The sequence below is a fragment of the Lipophrys pholis genome, assembly GCF_963383615.2.
Source record: "Lipophrys pholis genome assembly, chromosome: 4".
Lineage (NCBI taxonomy): Eukaryota > Metazoa > Chordata > Actinopteri > Blenniiformes > Blenniidae > Lipophrys > Lipophrys pholis.
Genome location: NC_137637.1, coordinates 27,707,408 through 27,732,819, shown reverse-complemented (window position 1 = coordinate 27,732,819; position 25,412 = coordinate 27,707,408). Strand labels below are relative to the sequence as shown.

Sequence of the window (25,412 nt, the reverse complement as noted above, 5' to 3'; positions counted from 1 at the left end):
TCTGTAAAATATGCTTAAAAGAAAAGGATCGTTGCTGCAACAGGGAAGCATTATGTCTTTTACTTTTAACTATTTCTGATCTCACAGCTACGCAACTCGGGAAAACCGGGCATTCATACATCCGTGAATTTGACAGGGGAATAAGGTGAATCTCTATTTAATTTAAAAGCACTTCTTGAAAAAGTCGTGGGACGAGTTTATTTACCGAAACAAAACAATGAGCAGCGACATTGCTTTTCTATTGTCCATCTTTTTCAGGATGTTCATTCTCGGCATTGGACCCTTCCTAGAGAGCAGCGAGTTGCCATTACAGTGCTCGGGGAGCAGGCGAGACGATGCTCAGGGGCCCGCAGTGCCCTGGGAATCAAACCAGCGACACTCAGAACCCAAGTCTGTGTCGCTGACCTCCAGGTCACCATCACTTCTTGAAATAATTGTCTCAATATAAACAAATGACGACAAAAAAGGAGGACCTAAGGATTTGAGATGAAATACCTGTTCTTATTTTAACTTACAGTTCTTATCATGTTTAATTACATCTACAGCACTGTGGAGGCATGGCAGCAGCCATCGGGGAGCAGAGCAGAGAGAGACAGCAGCTCTCCAACTGTGATGAAAGTAACAAGTAATTGGCTCACACGAACTTCATTTTATAATAGAAATCTCTTCGGCTGTGGTGTTACATAATGCATTATTTCCAATACTGCTTATGAATACATAAAACATTGAATGGCTTTTTAGTATAACCATTGTCTTTGGAAGACAACTTAAGTCAAGCTGACATTCAATTTGTATGTTCCTGCTGACTTCTGCAAAATCCCACTTATATAGGACACATACACATTAAATGTAGGATGCAGTTTGTCCTTTAAGTCACAATGTTCAGGACTCAGCTGAAAACGCCCTTGAGAGATTCCACTGGCGACTGAACATTATAGGACATTGCCGTTGGTTCATTTTTGCTGTAAAACTTGTAGCTCGTCTCTGCTCTCCTGTTGTTCTTACCCCCCAAAAAAACAAAGAAAAACCTGATGATATGGGTTAGAACAAAGCCACAGGTTGCTTTCAGCTTCTACAGCAATCAGACAATTGATCTAACGTGCAGGTGGGGAGGCATCAAGAACAACACGGCGCTCGGGCTGTCAGTTACATGACTGGCTGTATCAGCCTCACCTGGCCAGTCAAGCACAACGTACAGTAATAGAAGCACAACAGGGGATACGTGAAAAACAGAGGCATGTGGTTCATTTTAATGCTGAAAGGGAGACCTCACCGGCTGCAACAAAGAATCACAAATACTCTGTGATGCACTAGATGTTTCATTTGTCATGGTGACATCAAGCAGACACCCTGTTCCACCCCAAACAAACATCTATTACAAGGCTATTATGAAGCCCAAACAGGAGACTGCCATTCACATGATTTTTCTGGACACCAGACTCTCTGGCACTTTCTTCTTTTAAAAGACTATCATCCTCCTCTTTAGCTCTCCAGAGGAGAAACACATCTACAAATGTACATTATAGAAATTTGATTGGAAAATGTGTCAGTTATTTCTAATTTCAAAATATGAACTAAGGCTGCACAACATATGACAAAGGTATCATTACTGCAACATCAATATGTGTAATATACATACAGCAAAAGACTGGCTGGATTTGATAAATTATGTTTCTCTGTACTTTGCATTAATGCTCTTCAAATTAGCTCTAATTATTTCATACCTATTGGCCACACATACCTATGTCACCACCAGAGGGGACTACAGACACACATCTTATTATGGGGACATATGGAAAAAAAAAAAGTGATAATCCCAAAATTTAAAAAAAGGCAGAGTCAGAACTGGTGTAAATTAACAGCACGACATTAACATCATCACCCTAAGTGTTTGTATCTATCACCAATCATACTGTTATCACAATAATCAACGACATTATTCACATTTCTACCATTTCTTTGTCACTGTAGAAATTATAAGTGTGAAATAACTGAAAACATCTTTCATATTATACATTCTTCAGAATAGCCACCGTTTACTTTGATTACTGTAAGTAAGTAAGTAAATCATTTTATTTCAAACCTGCACACAATACAGCCTTCATAACATAACATTAACAAGCTGTTAGTGTGCTTTGCACACTTGGAATTCTCTCGATGTGCGGCACTCGGCCATCACCTGAAATGGTTTTCCAACAGTCCTGAAGGACTTCCAGAGATGCTGAGCACTTGTTTCCCTTTTGCCTTCGGTCTGCGACCCATCTCATCCCGGACCATCTCAAATGGTTGAGGTCAGGTGACTGTGGAGGCCAGGTCCACTGGCGCAGCACTCCATCACGCTCCTTCTTGGTCAGACAGCCCTCACACAGCCTGGAGGTGTGTTTGGGGTCATTGTCCTGTTGAAAAATGAGTTATGGGTCCAACTAAATGCAAACTGGACGGGATGCAGGATGCTGTGGTCGTCCTGCTGGAACCAAAGATCTCAAATTGGGACTCATCAGATTTCCACTGGTCTGCTGTCCATTTCTTGAGTTTCTTGGCCCAAAGAAATCTCTTCTGCTTGTTGCTTGTTTTTATTGGTGGTTTCCTAGCAACTATTTGACTATAAAGGCTTAATTCGTGCCGTCTCCTCTGAACAGTTGACGGAGAGATGTCTGCAAGTAGAACTCTGTGTTGCATTTATCTGGGCATTAATCTGATGTGCTGTTAACTAGTGATTTCTGAGGCCGGTGAGTCGGATGAAGTTGTCCCCACCAGCAGAGGTTACTCTTGGTCTTACCTCCCCGGGGCGGTCCTCATGTGAGCAATGTTTGTCGTAGCACTGTCATCTACAGTATGTACCAATCTGACTTCTGCACAGCACAACTGATAGTTCCAACCCCATTAAAGGTAAGAACCTCCATTTCAGGTGACAACTTCATGAAGCAAATTGCGAGAAGGCCAAGGGTTTGCAGCTCTGTCAACGAAGCAAAGGGTGGCGACTTTGAGGATTCTAAAACATAAAACATGTTTTGAGTTATTTCTTACTTTTTTTGTTTGCTACATAAGTCCATATGTGCTCATTCATAGATTTAAGGGCTTCAGTGAGAATATACGATATAAATAGTCAAGAAAATAAAGAAAAAACTATGAATGACGGAGTGTGTCTAAACCTTTGACTGGTACTGTGTATAGAAAAATGTAAACGTCAAACCCCGATCTACATATTACATAAAACTCTATGAGGAATAAAAAGACGAGATACTGTTGCATCTATTTATAGCAAGTCTAACAGCTGGAGCTTACCTGTGCAGACTGCAGAGCAAGTTACACTTCCCACAACGGCACATTTTGTACAACATCTTCGCTGTAATCACCATTAGAACATGGACTTGTCTCCTTTTGTCATCTGGTCTAATGAATGGATAAACTGTGCCACACAGGTAGTGACAGATAGAATTGATTTTGTTGCTTGGCTGTCTTTTCCCATTGCCGAGTGAGGCCTGACAGTGTTATATAAAATGTTATTGTCATAAATAATGTCAATTAAAGATGAGAATTTACAAAACACCCCTTGATGTTCAATCAGCCGTGAGAATAAATCAATAGTCGGCAGTGTTGGGAACAACTCCGAACTGTAATGCTGCTGCTTTTGGCAGTAACACCCTGGTAACCGATTACCTTTATGGCAATAAAACCTCAGTTGCAGTCACTGAAGTTTTCCGCAGGCTTGTTCCTCTTCATTGTTGTTGTCGAAGAAAATGTTTGGAGAGTTTCAGAGTTTTTGTCAATGTCTGTTACTGTGCTAACTATTTAGCATATGTTTTTTGAGACGACGTTGGCTATTTCACTGAACTCCTGTTTACTGGAGGAGGGACTAACTCAGCTCTCCTTGTAACAACCGATAATGTAGTAATTTTGCACATTCTGTTTGTAATAGAGCCAGCAATGTGATAAAATACTAAAAAACTGATTAACAACCATGATTGAGAGAGTGATGCAGAGTTTGAACCTCAATGAATGAATATCCATCCACTATACATATTATTAATGAGCGAAACCTGCAAAAGGGACTGTTATTTCCAGGATATACAGTCTTTTTTGAAATATTACATTATTAGCTGCAGTTTTTACATTTCGAAAGGTTTTTCCAACAAAACATCTTATCGAGCCTGAGGTTAGAAAAATGAACGAGTTTCTCTATTAATGTCATTTTTACTTGGGTAACTAATGAAGTAACTCTACTGTCATATGTATAAATAGATATAAATTACCATAATCATCACATGTGGTGTAACTGCCACTGTGTGAACATACTTACATACATACATACATACATAAATACATACTTCACTGACATCAGACAAATATGAAGCACAAACTGATTCATTCACCAGCAACTGTGCTTCAAAACCAATAACGGACTGGTATTGGGTTATCAGCTGAGTACAGACCTGTGCGCCCGAAGAAAATAAATAATCACTGAAGTTCATTACAGCTTGAATTTGCTAATTACAGCAATTATACACAGCACTTTACAGAGAGTCAGAGAGCCTGGTCATCTGACTGCAAAAGGCGGAGATAGAACACAGACTCTTGACAGACCTTTGCAAGCAGGATGCTGAATTGTGCACACAAAGATGTTCACTCGAATTATTGTCAAAACAAATGCTCCTTCCCGGCCCTGATGTTGACATGAACAGATGCGTCCACCTGAAAAGAAACAAACTTCTTTATCCAGTAAAGCATGAAGCAACAAGTCCAGCTTCAGTAGGCTTTCGCCGCAGATGGACTGAGGACAAATATACAGTGTGTGTTATCTGTTTGCCTCCCGCCCCGTGCAAGTGTGCAGCCAGCCAGCCTTTTTCAGTCTGCAAATGCAGAAGCGGATCAAAACACTGAAAGCAGAGTCACGTCCTGGCCACGGGGCCCCTGACCGCAGAAACAGCAGCCGCCATAAAAACAGAGAGGTTGTAGGTCACACGATACAGACAGCCCGTGAATTAATAATGATTCAAATCATCCGTTTTGCTCCAAATTCTAATAACCCATCGTGGTACTTTGAAAAACCTCTGCAGGTCAAAAAAATCTCCAACAGCGGCGAGTTTTCAAAGTAAATCAAAGTATTTTAGGACCACAGCAGCCAACATCACAGCCAAAACACACAAAAAAAAGTCGACATGAGTGGGCTATTCAGCAAAGATCCAGGTAAAACAATCCAAATTGCCAAATAAGAAACAAAAAAAAATTAATCTGTTGATGTGGCAGCAATGAAACCAAAAACATACTGAAGCCAGGAGGCTCATGCAACATTCATTCATCTTGCCTGGTGAGCAACACAAAGTGATCTCTCTCAAGACCAGTGTTTAATTGGATTACCATATTGAGAAAAGACTGACTCATTTCCACCCAGCTGTAAACCTGCTGAGCTGACAATCAGCCCCGGTACCATCCAAGAAATAAGTTCTCTGAGAAAGGCAAAATCAGCTGAAGAAATAACTCCTCCCAACAGTTTCTACCTCATTAGAAACCTTTTTTTTTTTTTTTTTTTAAAGAATTGTGGTCAAGACTACAATTACCTTTTTTACAAGAAAACACTTAAAACACTCAGTGGTTTTTGGTTATTTGCCACATTTTTACTGCTTTAATAATCAACAGTATTTACATGACTGGGAACAATAAATACAGAAACATATACAAAGCTACTAATGGCTTTTCAAATGACATAAATTCTCATATTTATATTTTCATACAGTGATGCTACACAATAAAGTTGCTAAGGTGCTCCAGGGTGAAAATAAAGATATTCACTAAATTTGTAGAGCAACATGATTGAAATGTCAATTGGACACAAACAGGCAGGTACGATTCTTTCTGTTACCTTTTCTTTGCTCTTACTTTTCAGTAAGTTATTTAGAACCGTTCCACTACTGAAGAGCATAAAAGGAAAGTCTTCTTTACATACTCATACACACATACAGAGGGGTTGAAATCACTGTTTGGGTTACTCTTTGCTTGAGGAGAAGTTTGATTATACTCAAGAATGTACACGTTTTTGTATAGTTTTGAAGAAGAGAAAGTAATTCAAAATGTCACGGTAAGAAAGTGGGGCACTGCAAGCATTCGTATTCTGTGTAATTTATACCCACTCACACAATATACTCTTTTTTGTTAATATGTGATGCATTGGGGGTTTTTAGGAATCACTCAGAATAAAGGCAGATAAATGTTGAAACACGGCAAGTGGCTAAAATGGCTAAAGTGGCTGAGCTGAACAAATATGATTTTAGATTCTGTGACATAGCGTGAAGCCTGGCAGATCCATCAACAGTCAACATGCCACGTGATTAAAACCCCAAAATTCCACAGGATCAGCTTGTGTTTGTTTGTGTTTATTCAATTTAGGAGACTAAACATTTTCTGAAAAGGCACTGAAAAAAAATTTCCATTAGACAGACTTATTGAAAAATGAGTTTATCGATTTTCCCTAGAAAACACAGAAAAATGTTATTACGAGAAACCAAAAACACAACTTATTATAGACTCTCAGAGAATTGCAGAACGGTCTATTCAGCAGTTCGGTGGCCCCGTGAGAATAACCAGACCAAAAATCAAGCTAATCATAACACAACTGCAAGATGAGGCGTTTAAGATTATACAACACAAGAGCTGCACAGGGATTTTTCTTTTTTCTTTTCACCTTTACAAAAATAATGTGCTGGCATAGCCTTCTCATCAATCTTTATTCTCATAGGCCAGTTTCCGTGTAAGAAGAGCACCATTTCCCTTTATTATTTCATCTTTTACTCACTGAGGAGGATCTTTAGAAAGGAGGAATATAGAAAAGAGATGAGTGTGCGCTCACATTCCCAGAGTGTATGCTTTAGTGGGTTAGATGAAGTCCATGTCAGTACCATTCATCTGGCTGCCACACTGTAAGAGCCCACCACTGACTGATCAATTGGACTCCCTCAAGGAATCACACAGCCTTATAAGTGAAAGGCGAGTGAAATTATTGAATTCAGGGACGGCGGCAGCGACGGCAGCAGCAGCAGCGACGGCAGCAGCAGCAGCGACAGGAAGAAAAAGACTTATACAGACACTCAAAGCCTCTTGGAAAGAAAAGTGTTGTCTTGACACACTTACTCATTCTCTAGAGTCTAGACAGCCACAGGAAATCTAATAAGCGATGTTCAGACCGACTATCAAGGATCCATTATCCTCCTTTTCTCATTTCATCGCGCATGATTTTCTGGCGTTTTTAAGCATACATTCATTTTTCATCATCTCATCTCAACACAAAAAAGAGCCAATGAAACATGTAATTTGTACAAGTTATTTCATGTGACGTAGAGCCGTGCATTCATATCACATAATTGTGTGTCACTACATGCATTTGCATGAGTGAGAACCATAAAAGTTGTTCAAATCTCATGTGGATTTGTCCTACTGAGGCTGCTATATTTAACTAGAAGATTTTTGTGTTTTTCGTTTCACGCGCTCTGAAATAACTATCATCTAAATTCACTACACAAGGCAGCTAATTAAAGCTGTAACAGTAAAATCTGCATTTAATGACCATTAAATTTTATGGACCAACTCATTGCTTTGGCTTCCATTTTGATTGCTGGGAAGTTATTGAGAATGAAATTTTGAATACGTCTTCGGAAACGGTTTAGGGTGGGTCACAAAGTGATGTTGTGGAAGGAGGGGGTCATAGCGAGAAGGTCCCCGGTTCCAGTTCCAGTAATTGATGGAGTTCAATGTAATTGGCAGCTCTACTTTGTGTAGTTGATTGGTGTGATGGACTAATGGATGGATGGTTGAAGATCTCATTAAGGAAAGAACATTTCCTCTCACTTGAAATCCCCTCTTATATTATTCTTGTTTGACAGCTAACTGTCTCACTCTGTCTCTTGCAATGATCTTATAGCAATAATAACTTGACACTACCATCCTGATGCAACTAAAAACTGTTGTCTCGCTCAGTCAGACTGCTTCCCCGTAGCTCAGAATATTATGTGAAGATAAAAACAGAAATTCCCCCCCCCCCCCCCCCCCCGTCTTATGTGACTCATATCAAAATCTTAAAAGGAAGCTCTGTCTGCATAAAGACTAAGAAGTAAAATTATTATTTAATAACGCTTCAAGGCAACTTACATGGGAACTGCTAGAGTTACAGTATTTAACATGAGATATACTGCACAGTCAGTTTTTACATCTGCATATTACATTTATATTAAACATAATGGCTGTACGCTGGGGGGTATGCTTGTCTCAAACAAAAGGTAGAAAAATGTTATCTTATGTTGTACGATGAAAGTCAGTCATGTCACGTGTGTTTTTAGCAAGTGATACAAGCACTCAAGCAATGTTTTTTAACTAACTAAAACCCACTGTATTCTGCACAGTGTCGAGGTCAATGCTCTCGAGTCACAGTGGGATTATCCCTAGTTTGAGTCCGGTTGGTTGACTTCCTGTGCGTTCAGTATGCATGTTCTCTCTGCATGCATGGGTTTTCTTCTGGTTTCCTCCCATCGGTGTGAATGCGATGGTGTGCATTGTCTTGTATTTGCAGTGTGATGCAATGTTGACCTGTCCACGATGTACCCTGCCTCTATCCATAACAGATCATTTTCAGCCCCCATGAGACCTTTAACAGGAAAGATGGGTTAGAAGATGAAGCCGGATTCTTGGTTTAGCTTCACTTATCTAGTTCCTGAAAGCATCTGTGGTGTATGTAGATGACATCCAGGATAATGTTACTACTCTTGCACACTGAAGTACTGTCAGTTGTAGCAGTTGTCACCTCCGTTCCAGTGGAGAATAACATTGTGCATGCAACCATGTAATCGTACCTATGTTCATGAGATCCATGATGCACAGTATAGCAGGTAATAAACCTAAACAACTCTTGAAATTGCATACTTTGTAGGAGCCATACTGCTCATCTTTCAGAAAGAGGTTATGTATTATGAAGCCTGATTGTTGCACTGTAGATCATTAGTCGCACATGTATACAAACACAGATCTAAAACAACATATATGACCCTGGCTCTAGATGTGTACGTGAATAAGGTGGATATAATTGTATGTGTTAACAACACTTTACCAAATCTATGTTCCTGGATTTCATTAAAAGATTGCCCAAAAAAAAAGTATAGATTTTTTTTCCATCTTCTACTTCCAAACTTCAATATTTAACCAACAGAAAGAAATCTTTATTCAACCTTGACCAAGTGCTTAAGGGATCTAAATATATCTTGAAAAATGCAGTAGATTAAAAAAAGAATATTTTGCAGGTGTTCAGAGAAACCTCTCCTCGGCTTGCTGAAATTCAATATTACCTGAGATTTATTTATTTCAAAAGTAAAATGTTTTCTCCTGCAAAGTTTTCAAGTTTTCAGTTTGCCTAGTGAATACAGCGGTTGAACGCGAGAGAGGATCGAAACGCCCTGGATTTGTATATGGAGATACGTCCCTTTCTTCAGCAAAACATACTTCATATTTTATACACTGTACATGATCATTTAAATAACAATGACATTGCATGGCTTACATGGGGTTTTCTGAAAGCTTTACTAACATCTCCCCGTGTCGAGCTCCTCCAAGACCGAGTCGGGCTCCACAGCAGCAGACAAAAGAGAAGCCGGAGATCCTTTACTCACATCTCTGGTGTCTCATCTGACTCGCACACATGCTGGTTTTCTGTCAAGCTGATGTCATGTCTGCTCTAAACGGCTGCCATTTCCGCTCTCCAACTGGATTCGCATGTTTTTCATCTTTCGCAGATTCCACTGATGCCTCCCTGAGCGGAGTGACAGGCACCACTGTCACGAAACACAGAGGATTGGTTCAACTAAAAGGGGATGAGGGCCCCCACACTTAAACTGTACATTCCTGTAACAATGACAGAGCCGAGACGATCTGAACCGCACACTGATCCATCTTCATTAGGCGGAGGAGACGACAGCGGAGAGGCGCAACAAGCACGCACTGGAAATAAGAAGAGCCACTGGGTTCAAACTATTTATAGCCGAGGATCCGGGATTATTCTCCCCTAAATCAAACTGTCGTCTAATTACATTAACTACACCGCTAACTGAGAGGTATATTTAACCAGTTACTTTAAATCAAACTTTACCCCGGAAAACAATATTATCTTGTTAGTGGTGAAGCAGCCACCGGCACTGATCCCCCGTTGAATTGCCGGCCGCCTGAGGACACTATTAAAGGAGCATCTGACCCGTCCACCCACTGACAGCTCAATATAAATGTTCCCCCTTTTAATAGACCATCTTGCTGAAAAATATGTCGACAAACCTTTTAAAAAAGCCATTTCGGAAGAACTGCAATGGTCCCACCCATTACATTTTATGCTGCGGTCCGTTCACATAAACTTGATGCTCAGCCTCGGTTGCTGTTTTTATGGTCCGATGTGGACACTCAGCACTGCACTTCATTCCTGAGGAGATGTGAGCCAGAAGGCGAAAAGTCGTAGAGCGCAGCCGGAAGATGGAGGCAGGCAATTGATAGACTGCATTTCAGAAGCTTATATTTCACTTTATTCAGTCAGTATCCAGCCTCTAGTGAATAACCATCGGGCCATAGCATAGCATTACTTTAAAAGAAAAGAGGAAACTACCCTAGGCTGAGCGGCTGAAGAGTTACTCTTCGGCGTCCTCCTCAACATCGCCTGACTACAGATGAGCACTCATAAATGTCTGTTAGGATTTATATTATCAAACCGCATAGAAAAGAGGTTTCGGGGGACAGTTTTTAAGGCAAATGTGTTAAATTTACGAGCGTGGGCTGCCAATCTGTAATAGTAAGTACAGGGGAATTAGCGTTGAGAGAGGACATTAAACTTTCCCGACATGTTCTCAGACATCTTGAAATAATAGCACATGCCAATTTAGAGACAGATGTTGAGCTGGTAGAGAGCTTTCTCCAGTTTTAATGACAGTAGAGCTACAACAGGCAGCCCGCAGAGGGAAAAAAGGAGAATACTTAGGATGAATTTCAATTGATCATGACAAACAAAACACAAGCTGAAGCTACTTCTTTCACTTAAAATTGATCTGGAACAAGCATACAGCATTTTTTATGAGTAATACCATCGGCCACCCTTTGAACAAAGATAAGCTTCTTGAACCTGCTCTAAGTTTCAAACACAGCCACCAATGATGCTTTGGGGAATGTGTGCTCACTCATAATATATTTATCATTTTGTTAAGGGGTATGAGTAGAGGGTTTGTTTGGTTTGTTTTTTAGGGGGGGAAGCAGTGGCATATTCTTCTGCTTCTGCTACCAACTGTTGCCTGCCTTTTAATGTTCAAAGCTAAAAATTCAGAATAAATCAAGCGCAACTTCTCGTTATTGAAACTTTTGTAACTTGGACCATTTCAGAGAGATTCAGGATTTTTGGGGGGCCGTTTTTCTCGCTTTTATTCATGATTCTTGCTCGAGTTCACGATAAGCTCGGCGTTTGGTCTTGCTCTTTGAAGTCTATAATCCCCATGCAGTACGGGATCCGTGCAGACATCAGGTTGTAAACACCAAATATGTTTGATAAAGATCTGTGCAGTTCAGGTCAGCCTGTGAGTCAGTCAAGACTGAAATGTGCAAACCATCCTACCCTCACTTCAGATCAGTTTATCTTTATCTTTTTTAATACACTCTCATATGTTGGAGTTTTAGGCACAATGGAAATTTCCTACAGTTATGTGTCTGTTGAATGCGTCCATTTAAATCTGAATGAATTTCCTCAAAATTCTGCTCATTTTAAATGTTTGCGGTCTTCATTCTGTGAACGCTCAGACCTTCTTCCATCTCATTGGCTGTTCACCGAGACATTTTGGGCTGCTCCATGTACAGCTGCAGCTGTCTCCTTCACTCTTCATCAGACTGCTCTGCCTGCACATCTGAACCTAATACACTGCTATGATACACTCAATATACACTTGTACTGCATGCACGACTCTCTCAAACGACGCACCTGTGCATGTCCCCTCACAGGTATCAATATCTTATACTGTATGTACCTTTCTGTGTGAGGTTTAGATTCCGCAGTCGTGTGTTTTCTATGAATACTTTAGACTTTCAATACAAATACATGCTGTATGGTATGATTGTGTGTGTGTGTGTCTTTCTGTGTTCGCCCCCCCATGACCTGTCCAGAGTGTCTACAATCAGCTGAAATCGGCTCCAGAATCAATAGAGGTTATATTCATGTTGCCACATGTGATTTGTTCAGGATTTAAATGAAATTTGGGATTCTGTAGTGGGCCACATAGTGCTGCTACTTCACTGATAATAAGTGGGAGGATGAGGAGATTGCATAATACAGTACGTACCACAGACCTGGACATTATAATAGATGCATGATGTGGCTGTAAGAAGTCGGAATCACCATTAAACTGCTGTTTTACCTCCACCTCAATTTACTGCACAACCTATACCGTCCCAGCTCCTCAGTCCTGAGTATAAAGGGATTTCTTATAAATGACCAGTTGAGCTGAACTCAAACTGCATGTGACTCTCCTTTTGTCACAAACTGGCTCAAAGTTAGGATGACGTGCAGGTACAACATGCAAACTCCACACAAGAATACCAGGCCAAGAAAGAAGCCAGGGATAATCTCACTGTGAGGCATGACGGCGAACCACTACTCCACCATGCCAACCCAAGCTCATATATGTATGTCCCTTATTTAATATGCATCCCATATACTTAATATTAGCTTTTCCAGTGTTTGTTTTTTTCAGTATTGTAGCTGCAATACATACCAAAGCCTCAATTTGTCATAATGTTTGACTATGCAATCTTCAAATACATATTTTTGAATCACATCTTTAACCATTCACGAGGGCACCCAAATGTTACCCCGAGAGACAAGTTGAATAGTGAAATTCCACCAAGGACTTTTTAAAGCCACAAAAGTAAAAAAAAATTAAGATCCCTATTTGCCATTTATTTATAAGTGAAGATTAAACTGACAAATGACTTAAACTTTTGTAGGATATATTCCTCTGTGTATTTATGTGATGGTTATAAAATATTGCCGACACTATTTGAGTACTGTAGTCCTACAATGATGTTTATTGTGTTTTTTTTCACATTTTGTATAACTGTCATTAACTGATCAATATCAGTTTGGGGGGAACGGGATAAAACGAGGAACTTGCCAAATGTACTAACTTGAGTAATGAAAAGGGTTAAAAGCAATATGTTTCCAAGTTGAACAATCATACAATTTTTCCCCGATGAAAGACAAACTGTGTGTACGAAACAAATTTCAAAGTTAATGTTATGTAGCGATGCACATCAAACAGACTGCCATATGACAGTCTGCGGAGCAGTGAATCATCACCAACATGAACAAATTAATCACTTCAAACTCCTCCATCACATTAAATTTTCAAGCCGCTACAGAAACCTTGGGATTAAGACAGAACCATGTCCAAGTTGAAAGGGAACTCTATCTCCCCGTGCTAAGCTTTAGCCAAGCATAGACCATTAACAGCAATACAATTGACTAGCTTTAAAAGAGGTTGCTCTAATTGCCTGGTAAGGGCAGCCTTTCAGTTTGTAAGACCCAATTACTGCCATGCTGTTAGCACTTCTTCACTAATTGCATTCATCAGCTCAAATCATTATCACCAGGCTCGGCTTCGATCTAAATCTTCTATCAAAATCCAAAAATCCTCATTTCTTTGAATCTGGGAATAGCTCGAGGTAACTCATAATGTGGCAGGGATAATGGGTTTACATTTGAGCTGTAATTAGAGAGGGAATGGAGATGGAAGACTTTTGGCATATCTGATTCTGGCACAGTGAGACTCCTACCTGCTGCAATCAAACACATTCCACTCTCAGCTATTGCCACTGTTTTCTTGCTACATTGATAGGGGTCGACAGGAGCTCATTTGACCACAGAGTGCAGGAAGCAGTGATCCTACTTTTTGTAGTTTGGAGAACTGTTTCTGGTACTTTTTGGGGATCCTTTGAGCCAAGTCATCCACTGCAGTAACAAAGCAATTAGACATGAGACAAGTGATCAGTAATCCCCAGTCCTCACACAGACCTTTTTTTTTCTTCAAAATGTGCATGTATTCCTCAATTCAGTTCAGAGCAGAAGTTGCAATGAAAGTCTTAGTTTTTTTGACAAAAATAAGATAATGATAAGAGTGAATGATTCTCAATTTTCTTTGTAAAATCAACATTTCCTCGAAAGAAAACCCTTATACCACTGCAAAACCTGTTTATTTTACTTTTAAACATTGAAATAGGTCAAGAAATGGTTAAATATAGGGCTTCACAATATCAAGTGCCCATGCGACACGTGTTAATGTTGTTGAGTAATGCAAAAACGATATTCACAAGCATTTAATTGTATGACGGTAAAGTTTCAAAAGCTGAAAGATTTGTTATTCTTGTTGTTTATGGTCTTTTTTTTTCCTGTAATTTTAGAGCTTTTCTGCTTCTGACTTCTGTTCTGTAGTAATCAGGTGTGATGCAATGTTGTAGTAATGAACTGAAATAGGATCTGTTTTCAACAAGATGTTTTTAAAACAAAAGGATTTGCCAGGAATTCTGCAACTTCCTGTCTGACCTGATGGTCCCTACACAACTTAAAGCTTAAATTACATTGTCCATGGAGCTTACACGATTATTCATTTTTAGTTTGTATATTGAGCATGATAATGCAAGAACAACAAATTTGCTAAATATTGCACATTCGTAGTCAAAGTTATATGTTAATGATTCATCAAGAATAGACAGACAACAGCCCTGAAATCATGTGATGTGCTGCTGGTACACCACCCACAATCCAATCTGAACCGGCCTGTTATTGTTGCATTACAAGTGTGCACCACCAGATGCCATATAAATAATAAAAAAAAGCGCAAAAATGTTTACAAATATTTTTCAGAAAGCTATAAAAGACACCAACTGTGGCACCAGAACTGAGTGTTGCAGATTCCTCTTCACAATAAGAGCACCATCACAGACAAAATGGAACTCCTAGAAAAACCAGGGCCGACAGGCACAGCTGGAGTTACTTGTGGACAAGAGTAAAAGCACTGTTATTTGACAGAACAGTTCGCTATTGCAATACTCTGCAACATTATCGCATATTGCATCCAGTTGTATAGGGCCTCCAACGCGGTCATATATTTGTCTGCAGTGATAAACTTTTTCCCCATCTAACTGTGTCGTGCTGGAGCACCAGACCAGCAGAAGGTCTGAGCTTTGACAGAAATATTCCCTTCTTGCAAAAGAAAAGACACAATTTCCTCATCTACTCTGAGCACGCTCACATAGTTTTCCTGTTATATTCTGAGTTATCTGCACTGGCAGACCTTTTTTTTTTTTTTTCATATGTACATTTGACGGTCACAGTCCACACAGTTATTCTGGGCTCCGTCTGAGTGGACACGGACTTCCACCAAGTTTACACTCCAATGACCTTTGCATGCAGCCACTGTGTAGACTGTGTGGACTCAATTGAGTTCTCTGGAAAGTTGAAATTAAACACTGAAGTCACTTTGTAAACTGTAATGTTTACAATTTCACATTTCAGGAAATATTTTATCTTTTGATAATGAAAATCTGAAAAGAAAAAAAAAGAAAAAAAAGATACGGCTTTGTCTGCCAAGCATTTGAATATCCACTTTGAATTTTGCATCGCGGTAATGTCCAAAAACTGTTATGCCCTTTCGCACTTTGCTGAAACATTAGCCATCCGCTCAGGCGTGAAGTTTGAATTTGTCAGAGTATGTGAATGAAACTATTGATATTCTCTCAGCACATAGACTGTCCCCTCGCTTGCCTCCGTCGGCTACACAGCCCCACACACAGAGGATACAACCAAGGCCACACGCAGCCACTCATGGCTCATCTATACAGCTGCCATTCAGATGCGTATAGCAGAGGACGTTTGATGGCTTTCTAATCTCAGGAGCTGCCACTGGGAGATGGGGCGAGCTGACCCCTGTCATCCCCACAGTGCATCTCAAACAGCCCCACATCTCCATCTCAATCTCCCTTTGCTTGCTGGCTCCCCACCATTGTGTCGCCCACCTGCTCTCCAAATGTCAGGACGAATGCTCCACAGCCGCATCCCCGCACATCCCCAGGGTGGTGGTGACCTGCTCTGCAGCAGCTCGGTATAATGTCATGCTATCTCTGGGCAAAGGGTTCCACTCTGCCCCGCTATGTGTGCAGCGTCCTAATGCACGCGGTCGTAGAATCACCATGCAGAGGACGTGGGAGCACTTGGCCAGGAAATCGAAAATCATCGCCGCTGTACGTCCATTTGAAATCCTCCGCTCCTCCGTGAAACCGACACACAAGACTAATCTGCGGATCTGTGGAGCAGCTCCTTAAAACAGTAGTTTGTTATGTGGTTGGCGGAGTTTATCCAACAGCTAATTATCTCCAGTAAACTATGCCACCTGACTGTGTGATAAGCAACACCGAGAGAAAAAAAAAAAAAAAAAAGACCGGCAATATAAGTTTAAAAGATATCCAACAAGCCAAGATAAATATGTCTAAATGTCTTGAAAGCTTCCTCTGTGTACTATATGTAAAACATTACCAGAAAAGTGATAAAAAAAAATGTGCATTATGTAATCACTATGAAAAGTCTGAGGAAGGACTGTACATGCAAGGCTGTTTGGAGAAACATGCAAATGAGGAAAAAGTACTCTGTGAACGTACTTCATTAAAATTAATCAAAGTAGACATAATCTCTGTCACGTTCTTAGAATGTATTCAAAGTATGGTCAGAGAGAGAGAGCGAGAGAGAGAGAGAGAGAGCGAAGGCCAATGCAAACAAGGGTAGCTAACAAACGCTCATTAAAAGGTCACAGGCACTGAGCATCTTCTTATACAAGATTACATATTATTTAAAAAGGCATCATGAACGCCTGCAACCAGTAAGTTAAATGCTATGTGTAATACGAACGGGTATCTCTATGTGTGTTGTACTTGCATGTCTTCAGAACAACCATTTTATCTTCAAGTCTCTAACTGTGTACGTGTCTCAGTGACTTCAACAAAAAAAGAAAACGTCTTCACATTTACTTTTCTTGCCTGATGATCCATGAAACTGTGAATAAAGTGTGCAGCAGAAGCTGGTGTTAACTATAAGAGGAATAGACGCCCTGGCAATACAAAAAAGAGCTTGTAGTTCTTTTAATTATCCAGCAATGTCTTGAAGACATGTTTCTTTACTGGTCTACTGTGAAGAAAGAAAATCATTTTCCAATGCACAAGGACTCTATACGTGGCGCAGTTAGCAAAGCTGGACTGTAAACACACAATATAGTTCTTTATTTCTAACGTAATCTAATAATATCTTTGACCACATTGTGTCCTGATCTTTAAGACTTCTCAATCATGTAAAGTTCTCGTTCTAATCATTTTTCGGAGAAGAATAACAGGTGAATAATTATATTAAATAGCAATAGTATTTCATTAATGTTAATCAATGTGACGCATCCAAAAACTGGATGATGATGAAAAAAAAAAGAAAAAAGCCTGCATGAAACTGATATTACTTCGGACTCCTGAGAGTCAGTTCGAACATAATATGAAAGAGTGAAAATGCAGAATAAAAGAGTGTATTAATTTGCATACAATAAAAAAAAGTATATCCCCTGAAGCATTAAAATGGACTTCGGGATGAGCCTCTCTAGTGGGTATTGTACAGTTTAGAAAGTTTCCTCCATAAGCAAATATGGAAATATTCTGCTCAATTCAAATGAGAAAGCCGATCATCAATAAAGCGTGCATGCCTGCTTTCAGATCAGAAGCAGGAGCTCAAACCTGATTCTCAGTCATTTTTCAATTGATGTATTCATCTCTGAGCCACATGTCTTAACGTTTTATGTTTCTATATGTCATTTAAATTCAAAATCCATAGACATTCATAGCTATGTATAGGTTTTGTTTTCGTTTATTTAATTTTTTTCAGATCTCAGGTTGTGGGAGCTGCTGCTCTGTTGCATCACATATCCTGAGTGGAGTTTTCGTCTTTACCACATTACCTTTGACAGGCACTGACGGAGAAACTACAGAGATCTTGATTGCTGTTTTTTTTTCTTTCCAAATGAGACAGAGTGAGAGAATGTCAAGACAGAAAGTGTCCAAGTATCCCAATAGCTGAGTAATGAGGCTCCCATTTGACCCGGTCACATCATCAGTCTGAATCCTATCGATGGGACCAAAACAAATTGTACAGCCTAAAGGTACTTGTTACCACGCTCGCTCTCCAGAACGCTCTCTTCTCGCACCCTCTCTCGCCCTTACCTCTCCCTCTCCAGTCTTTCATGACTAGCTAATGAATGTAGATGGTGCTCTGGGGGATGCAGTGGTCTTATTACAGGGGTTATGTGTGCGCGATGTAAGCTCAGCATGCTCCAGTCAGGCTATGGTGAAAGGTTCAATTGCTTTGGCAAAGCCCCTACCTCAATAAACAGAAGGGCTAAAGAGGTTTGTTTATTGGGCCCACCTTGGCTTGACCTCCGTAGCTCAGGGACAGGCTACGTGATTACAGAAGTGTCAGTGCAGCCCGGGAGAACAGGCTCAGGCTACTTGTGCTGGCCCAGTCACTCTCTCTCCTAATAAATCACAGGAATAAGCGCACAAACCACAAGAGTTGGACGAATGCAAAACCAAAGAGAGCGGAATGTAAACCTGAAGATTAAGTGGTTTATCCAGCATGTTTGCAGTCAACCAAGTGGGATTTGCTGCTCTGTTCTCGGCCTACAGTGATGAAATATGTGATGGAAATATTGAACGTGGTGATTAGATTACACAAGAGAAGGTGACAAGTGAAGATGTGATTTACCGGATGGAGATGAAGTGGGGGGGGGGGGGGGGGGGGGGGGGGGTAAACTAGTGCAAACAAACAAGTGCAAACAAACAAGTGCAGTGACGCTTCTTAGAGTGAGGACACTTCAATACTACATCCTGCATTCGATAGTCTGAAACTGGCCATATGTTGCTATAACAACCTGCTGCAGCTACACACCTCATTTCTGCTCATTTCTGATGGTGAGCAATCATACTCTGATTGTAGTCAAGTTCTTCTCTGAGGTGTTGAATGCGATGAGCTGCTGCGTTTGTACAAAACACGCAGGACCGAGAGTAGGTTAATGCTCAGCTGGGGGTGGTTCATTCAAAGCAACGCTCGGTGTGTTTGCTGTTAGTCCATCGGTGGAGGTATTGAGAGCCGCCATGCAAACCCTGGTGCACACCAAATTAGCAAATTCTCTGAGGAGCCATTTCCTGTCTACCTCCTATCAAACTCTGGACGGAAGTCTGAAGGTGGCAAATGCTGTAGAAACACCAACTTGCTGTAGTTTTCACTCCATACATCTTAAAAAGCATAATCTTATACATTTTACCACCACAGTAATCCCACAGTATTAATGTAAAAGTTAGGATGTGTGTTTACATGTTTTGGTTCAATATGAAAACTCAGCCCTTTTTTTTCCAATTGCTTTATTCCAGTTTTAAAGATGGCCGCATGTAAAGAGGACAATGCTTCCCCCACTTTGCTGCCACACTTGATTAAAATGTTGTAAATGTTATAATGGGATTTTCCTCTCCATTGAATGAGGCTGTTAAGGAGACTGATTTGTTGTGTAAAGAAGACAAGAATAGGAAGAAGATTAATGTATAAAATGAACCTAATTGTTTGCAAAGTTGCTGCTACTGTGACTATATAAACCATGTAGCATGTGTTATGTGGTTCCTAATTGTCCCACTTTTCTCTAGTTTGTGAAGAAAAGAAAACAATCTATACAATTGATGTATTTTCTAAAATAAAAAAAAAAAAAAGAAAAGAGTCAATAATGCTGCTGCAAATTAAAGCAGAAGAAACCTGATTGAAGTCTCAGTACTTTTCACCAATTCACTCCAAACTATTCTATTTATATTACTGTTGCATACAGAAGCAAAACCATTTAAGGCATCATAAATGGTGAGAATTTGGAACAGAACTAAAGAAGTTATTGAAGCGGTGGCTTAAATGATTGGAACAATATTTAATAGGTTTTCACTCCGTAGGTGAACATAACATGGAGCATATATTCACTGCTTGGATCATTCTCAAGTCATACATTTTTTATTTGGTGTTTCTGATCCGATTTGAGACTGAGATGAGACAGGCTGCAGTGCTTTTAGTTTCAATATAGCCCCTCCCTGTATAGGTCTGCCCCGCCACTGTCCTATCAAAGATTTTTGCTGGTCGGACTTTTGTTTTCAGGAACGTGGCGCCGCGTCCCTCCAGCCTTCGTGCGCCGTTTGTCCTCCGGAGAAATACGTCTCATTATTTCAATGTGTAGTCACAGTTCCTACCGTTCTGCCCAGGGATCAGGCCATCTTACCATTAAGAAAAGATTCTCTTTGAAAGGTCTTGTCCTCTGCTTCAGACACACACACACACACACAGTACTGGTATTTTTTATTTTTTTTTTCAGTTAGATGCTCGACTTGCACCACTGCTAAACTGTTGACTCCTCATGTGTTGAAGATGCAGCTTTGTTGTTGAGCACAGAAACCCAGAAAGAAAAGACGATTATGTTCATTTCCTTCCCAAAGTGACGTGAGAAGTGGCCAGCACATGTGACTGATCAGGATCATTATAATCGGTTGCGACATACAGTGAGTGCTGTGCCAATATATTCACAATGGAGTTGCGAGAAACACTCAGCTGTAAATCATTCACATTACCTTGATCATAAAGTCTCACAATTTACTGAAAAAGTGCTATTCTCACATTGATGGTTTTATTGTGCGTTTAAAGTGTAATAATGGTAAAACTAATGTTATTATAATGGTCAATAAATTGTAATCAACTAGACGTTCAGAATAAAACACAGGTTGTGTATCTGTGGTGTGTGTGTATAAGTGTGTGCGTACACACTGTGAGTTTGGACCTACCTTGTGTGGGGACTAAGATACTGCACTCCACATTATTCAGAGGTTTTTTTGGGTCAAAGTGTGGTTTTAGGCTACTGGCACTGGTGATTTGTAGTGTTAGGGTATGAGGCCGACAATGGATTGGTCACAGAAGTTACTCTGTACAAATGTGTGTATGTGTGATTGCAATTTCTCATAGTAGGAGCCAAAAACTGAAATGACAAAATCATGGGGCAATGCATGCACTACCAACATTTTACATAAACCACTATTTTAGGGCTAAAGATACAGCCAGTTTGAGTCATTGTCAGACACTTAAATATACAGTAGTTAGGATATCAGGATGACTAATGCATTACAATACATTTTTTTCAAAAAAGAACTACAAAAATATACAGTTGACAGTCTGTGGTAGAGTTTATTTAGCCATTTGTCCGTTTGCTTGTTTTAGTTTTTACTTGCATTAATTGCCACGAAATATCCGTCCAGGTTATGTGTTTTTCACAGGTTTTATGCTGCTGTTTCCTGCTTCCCTTGAAGTCAAACACTCTCATTATTTTTCAAAGTACATTGAAAAATGTTATTTTTTTTGGTCAAAGGATGAGTCTTTTTAGCCTGTTCATGGATAGTGACAGTAACGGGGAAAAGTGTGAATAAATAGAATCGCCGTACATCAGTGCTCTCACCGAGCCTCACTGGTGAAGCTGCCAGTGGTTTACAGACGTCGGCTGTCATGGCTCCAGAGTGTGGCCGGAGTAATTGGACTGAGCAGTTTCATTAGTCACACTGATGTGACTGAATTTCAGCAGATCGCCCACCAATTGGGTGTACAAACATTTTTCTTTTGAAGAGTAAACATAAACATATTTTCTGACCTCTCCTGAAAGCAGCATCACTTGATTTGAAGTGAACCACTATTCAGTTTAGAGTTTGGGGGCATTTTGGTGCCATAAGTGGAAATGAAATCGCTGGTGAGGCAAACAGCACAGTAAAGCAGACACGAAGCCGGAGCTGGTTGGGATTTGTGAGCTGAGTTGCCTGTGAGCATGTGGGGGGAAAAAAAAAGGATTGAAAGTTTTGATGGTGGCAATAGCTATTTAGATGCCCTCCCATTTACAGATGTCTCACAACTGATTTCCCTGTTAACGTAACAAAAATCGAATTGTTCTCTAGTCTAACAAAGGTGACCACTCAGAAAAGATATATATTTAAGTATTTCAAACACTGTATATGTTGTGTATTTCTGTGGTTACAATCTTCCACAACTACATCACATTTGAAATGCTGCTGCAATATGAAGGACGTTGCACCATGCTGTAGTATGGAGGTTATCATTTAGCATCAGTTTATTCAAGCTTAACGTATTCAAATAACTTCCTGAAGCCTTTACCTTCTCCAAAGGCAAGAGGAATCACACCTTGCGATTTCATTGCTATTGTCTGTGTTAGACCAAGCGGGATCATACTGTCTCTGGGTAAATGATGTCCCATTGGCGTTAGCAGCATAAAACCGTTGCTTCGTGCAGGTTGATATCAAAACGAGTTGAATGTGGTTGTATGTTGCTTTATTTCATATTTAATCTCTCTAATTTCTCACTGCCTTCTTATAAAACCACAGGAGCACTGCCACGGCGAGGGACACGGAGGTCTGACGGCTCTGTAGTCCCCACCAGTGGCAGGTGGCTGCATCACGGTTAAGGTGCCTTACACATGAAAAAAACTCTAATCGGTTCAACCGACTAATATTTCAGGTGGTTAACAAGCAGGTGGTCGTAGGTTATCATGCACCTCCACCTTTCCATGTTTAGGAACACTGTGCAGTTTAATGTAAGTGTTAAAGAAAAGTATTACATGAATATAATGAAGAATTTAGTTTTTGACGGAGGCCCTAGACATTGTGTGAATACATGCTGATTATAGTGGTAGAAATAGTAATTTATCCAAAAAATACAAGAAAGAGAATCTCTGACACTTTTCACCATCGAAGGAAAGCAAAGCAGAACACAATCTGAATCTTAAAGCATTCACACCAGGTGATAAGATATTGCCCATGTGTCTGGGAATTGACAACATTTAAAATGTATAACTCTTGCAGCAAAAGAAGCCTCAAACACCTAAATAGAATAGTTAGGACCCTCTGGGTCCTCCACTGGTGTGATAAGAAACACAGTCTGGCACAGCTGGTCGTTCTGGGCAACATGCCCAAAACAATGCACCCTGCTGTGGATGTGTGTCTCTGTATTTTGTGAATGGAAAAAAAAAAGTTTTTGAAAGCTTTGTGTTCAGCCATCGATCCCTGAAAAACAAGCGGAGGGTACATGCAGTGTACCTATGTGGCTTCTGTGAGATGAAGCGCTGGTCAGTTGCCCCCAGAGAGACACCATACAGACGGTCAGCAGCAGCGCCCTTCTGCACATGCTCTGTAGGTCCCTCTCCTGCATCCTGGAAATAAATAGAATTGAAGAAAGAAAAGAAAAACAACAAAACACATGGGGTTAGCCACATTCGTATCACATGAACACTCACATATGCAGGTTGGCTCATTTGAGTCCAAAAACTCACGTTAAAATAACTCCTAAAAAATCACAAACATTAGATCTACAGAGCTTTAACTGGACACGTTCACTGCATTCAGGAATATCCCCCATGAAAGCTATAGGAAGCAAATTTTTGAGGCGACCCATCTTCAGGATACATATAACCGTGGAGGAGAAACCCTCTGACAAAATACAGAAATCCCGTAGTAAAAGTCCTTTTATTCTATAGCAGTGCAGCAAAGATTGAATCCAGGTTTAATCATTATTAGCGCCTAGACTGAATACATCTTCAAAAACAAATTTACACTGCGGGATTGACCGAACAGGGAAATAAAATATGTTTCACCATTATATCAGTTTAATATGAACTGCTACTTTGTTTTCATTTTCTACTTTTCTCTACGCTTTTTCATTTTTGGTGGAGGGACATTTTTTGGTGACGCTGTAGCAGCATTCAGTTGTCATACACATACAGCGTCATACAATTTCCGGTATGCCCACGTTTTTTGGCATACAGGTTGTTTCTCAGTATACGTCACAGGACCAACCAAACAACTATGAAAGGTGTGATTTAGAGAAATACAGTACCTTAAAATAAAACATGAGCCAAACAGTAGCCAACCAATTTAGCCTGGTTAATATCACAATTCACAGATTTTTTTGAAATTTGATTTGGCTTTAGCTCGTCAGCGGGTCACCAAATGCAACTAAAAATTGGTGATTGCGAAATAGTCCACACAACAACTACCACAAAATGTTTTCTACAATTTCTGATTCTTTAATATCACACAGTCCTTCAGTTTTTTTCAGTTTCCTGTCCAAGAGAAACCAAAGTATTAAAGAATCATAATGCGTTAAGATTCATGCGCACTGACATGCAAGGACACCCTGTGTGTGTTGAGTGGGTAACAATCCATGCGGACACATTCAGAGATAATTCTAGCAGCTATAAATACCGCTCTGTAGTGTAGCTCAGAAGGAAGACAACAAGTGGAGTCTCTTCGTGCTCTTCTGTCTTTCCTCGTGTTGTTATCTCGCTACCTGGGAGGTAAGCAATGTTGTTTGTGTGGTCTGTGCTAATGTGCTCGGCTCAGTAATCTCCATGTGCTTTCTGAGGACTGTTGTCCAGTGACGCTCTCCGTCTCCATCCGAGAGGCCCGGAGAGAGTGGAACAAGCAATCAGTGGCTCGTCTGGCTGCCAACGGAGCTGGCCTCCTCTCTCGTGAGAAAGCAGCCGCAAATCACAGCCCCGCTTTGAACTCTGTTCCAGTGCAGCCACTGAAATTAGTCAAAATGTTTGGTTTCACGCAAAGAGATCAACTCCTGCTTATCTGGCTGGTAAATGAGAGAGATGTTTTGCTGTGACTGCCTTTGTACTGACAGCCAGAGCTGGTGAGATCTTAACGGGATGCACTAATTCTGTACAAGCTCAGACATCTGACGCAATCAGGATGTTATGAGCGCGCAGACTGTAGAAAAACATACACACAGTGTCTGTACCATCACCCGCGGATTCATCTCGGGACTATTCGAATCATTGGATTTAAATGTAGAATTGATGTTGGCCGTTCATTTGCTGAAAGCAAATAATCCCGAACCGGACAAAGAAGGAAGAAGCGAGGCGAGGCAAACAAATGTTGAGCACGGGAGGTGAAAGGAGGCCAACATGAATGTCAATCATGAAACAAAGTCGATACAGACCAACTCTGCCGGCAAAATCTCATCAATCCCATGGACCTAATGAACCTCATGAGTTCAGACGATAAAAGGTAATGAGTAATAAATATCAAATACTGATTTGTTTTTCCTTATTTCCCATGCTTGAACATAAATTATCCTTCATTTTCAGTTCTCATTTGTTTTTTTAATTATTGTTAATGTTAGTATGATTGGGTTTCTCACTATTTTTGGCATATGTATTCAATGTTAAGAATATTTTGTTCAGTTCAGTTTTGTTGTT

General features: G+C 40.3%; 1 protein-coding gene across 1 annotated transcript in view; it reads right to left on the bottom strand.

The window, feature by feature from the left end:
* The window catches only part of tafa3a (TAFA chemokine like family member 3a), a 109,545-nt gene that overhangs the window by 18,936 nt on the left and 65,197 nt on the right, over window positions 1-25,412 (bottom strand). The window contains exon 2 of the mRNA XM_080462446.1: window positions 23,245-23,357. Coding sequence (XP_080318572.1) covers window positions 23,245-23,356 — 112 coding nt within the window. The 5' untranslated portion in view covers window position 23,357. The remainder of the gene's footprint in view (window positions 1-23,244; window positions 23,358-25,412) is intronic.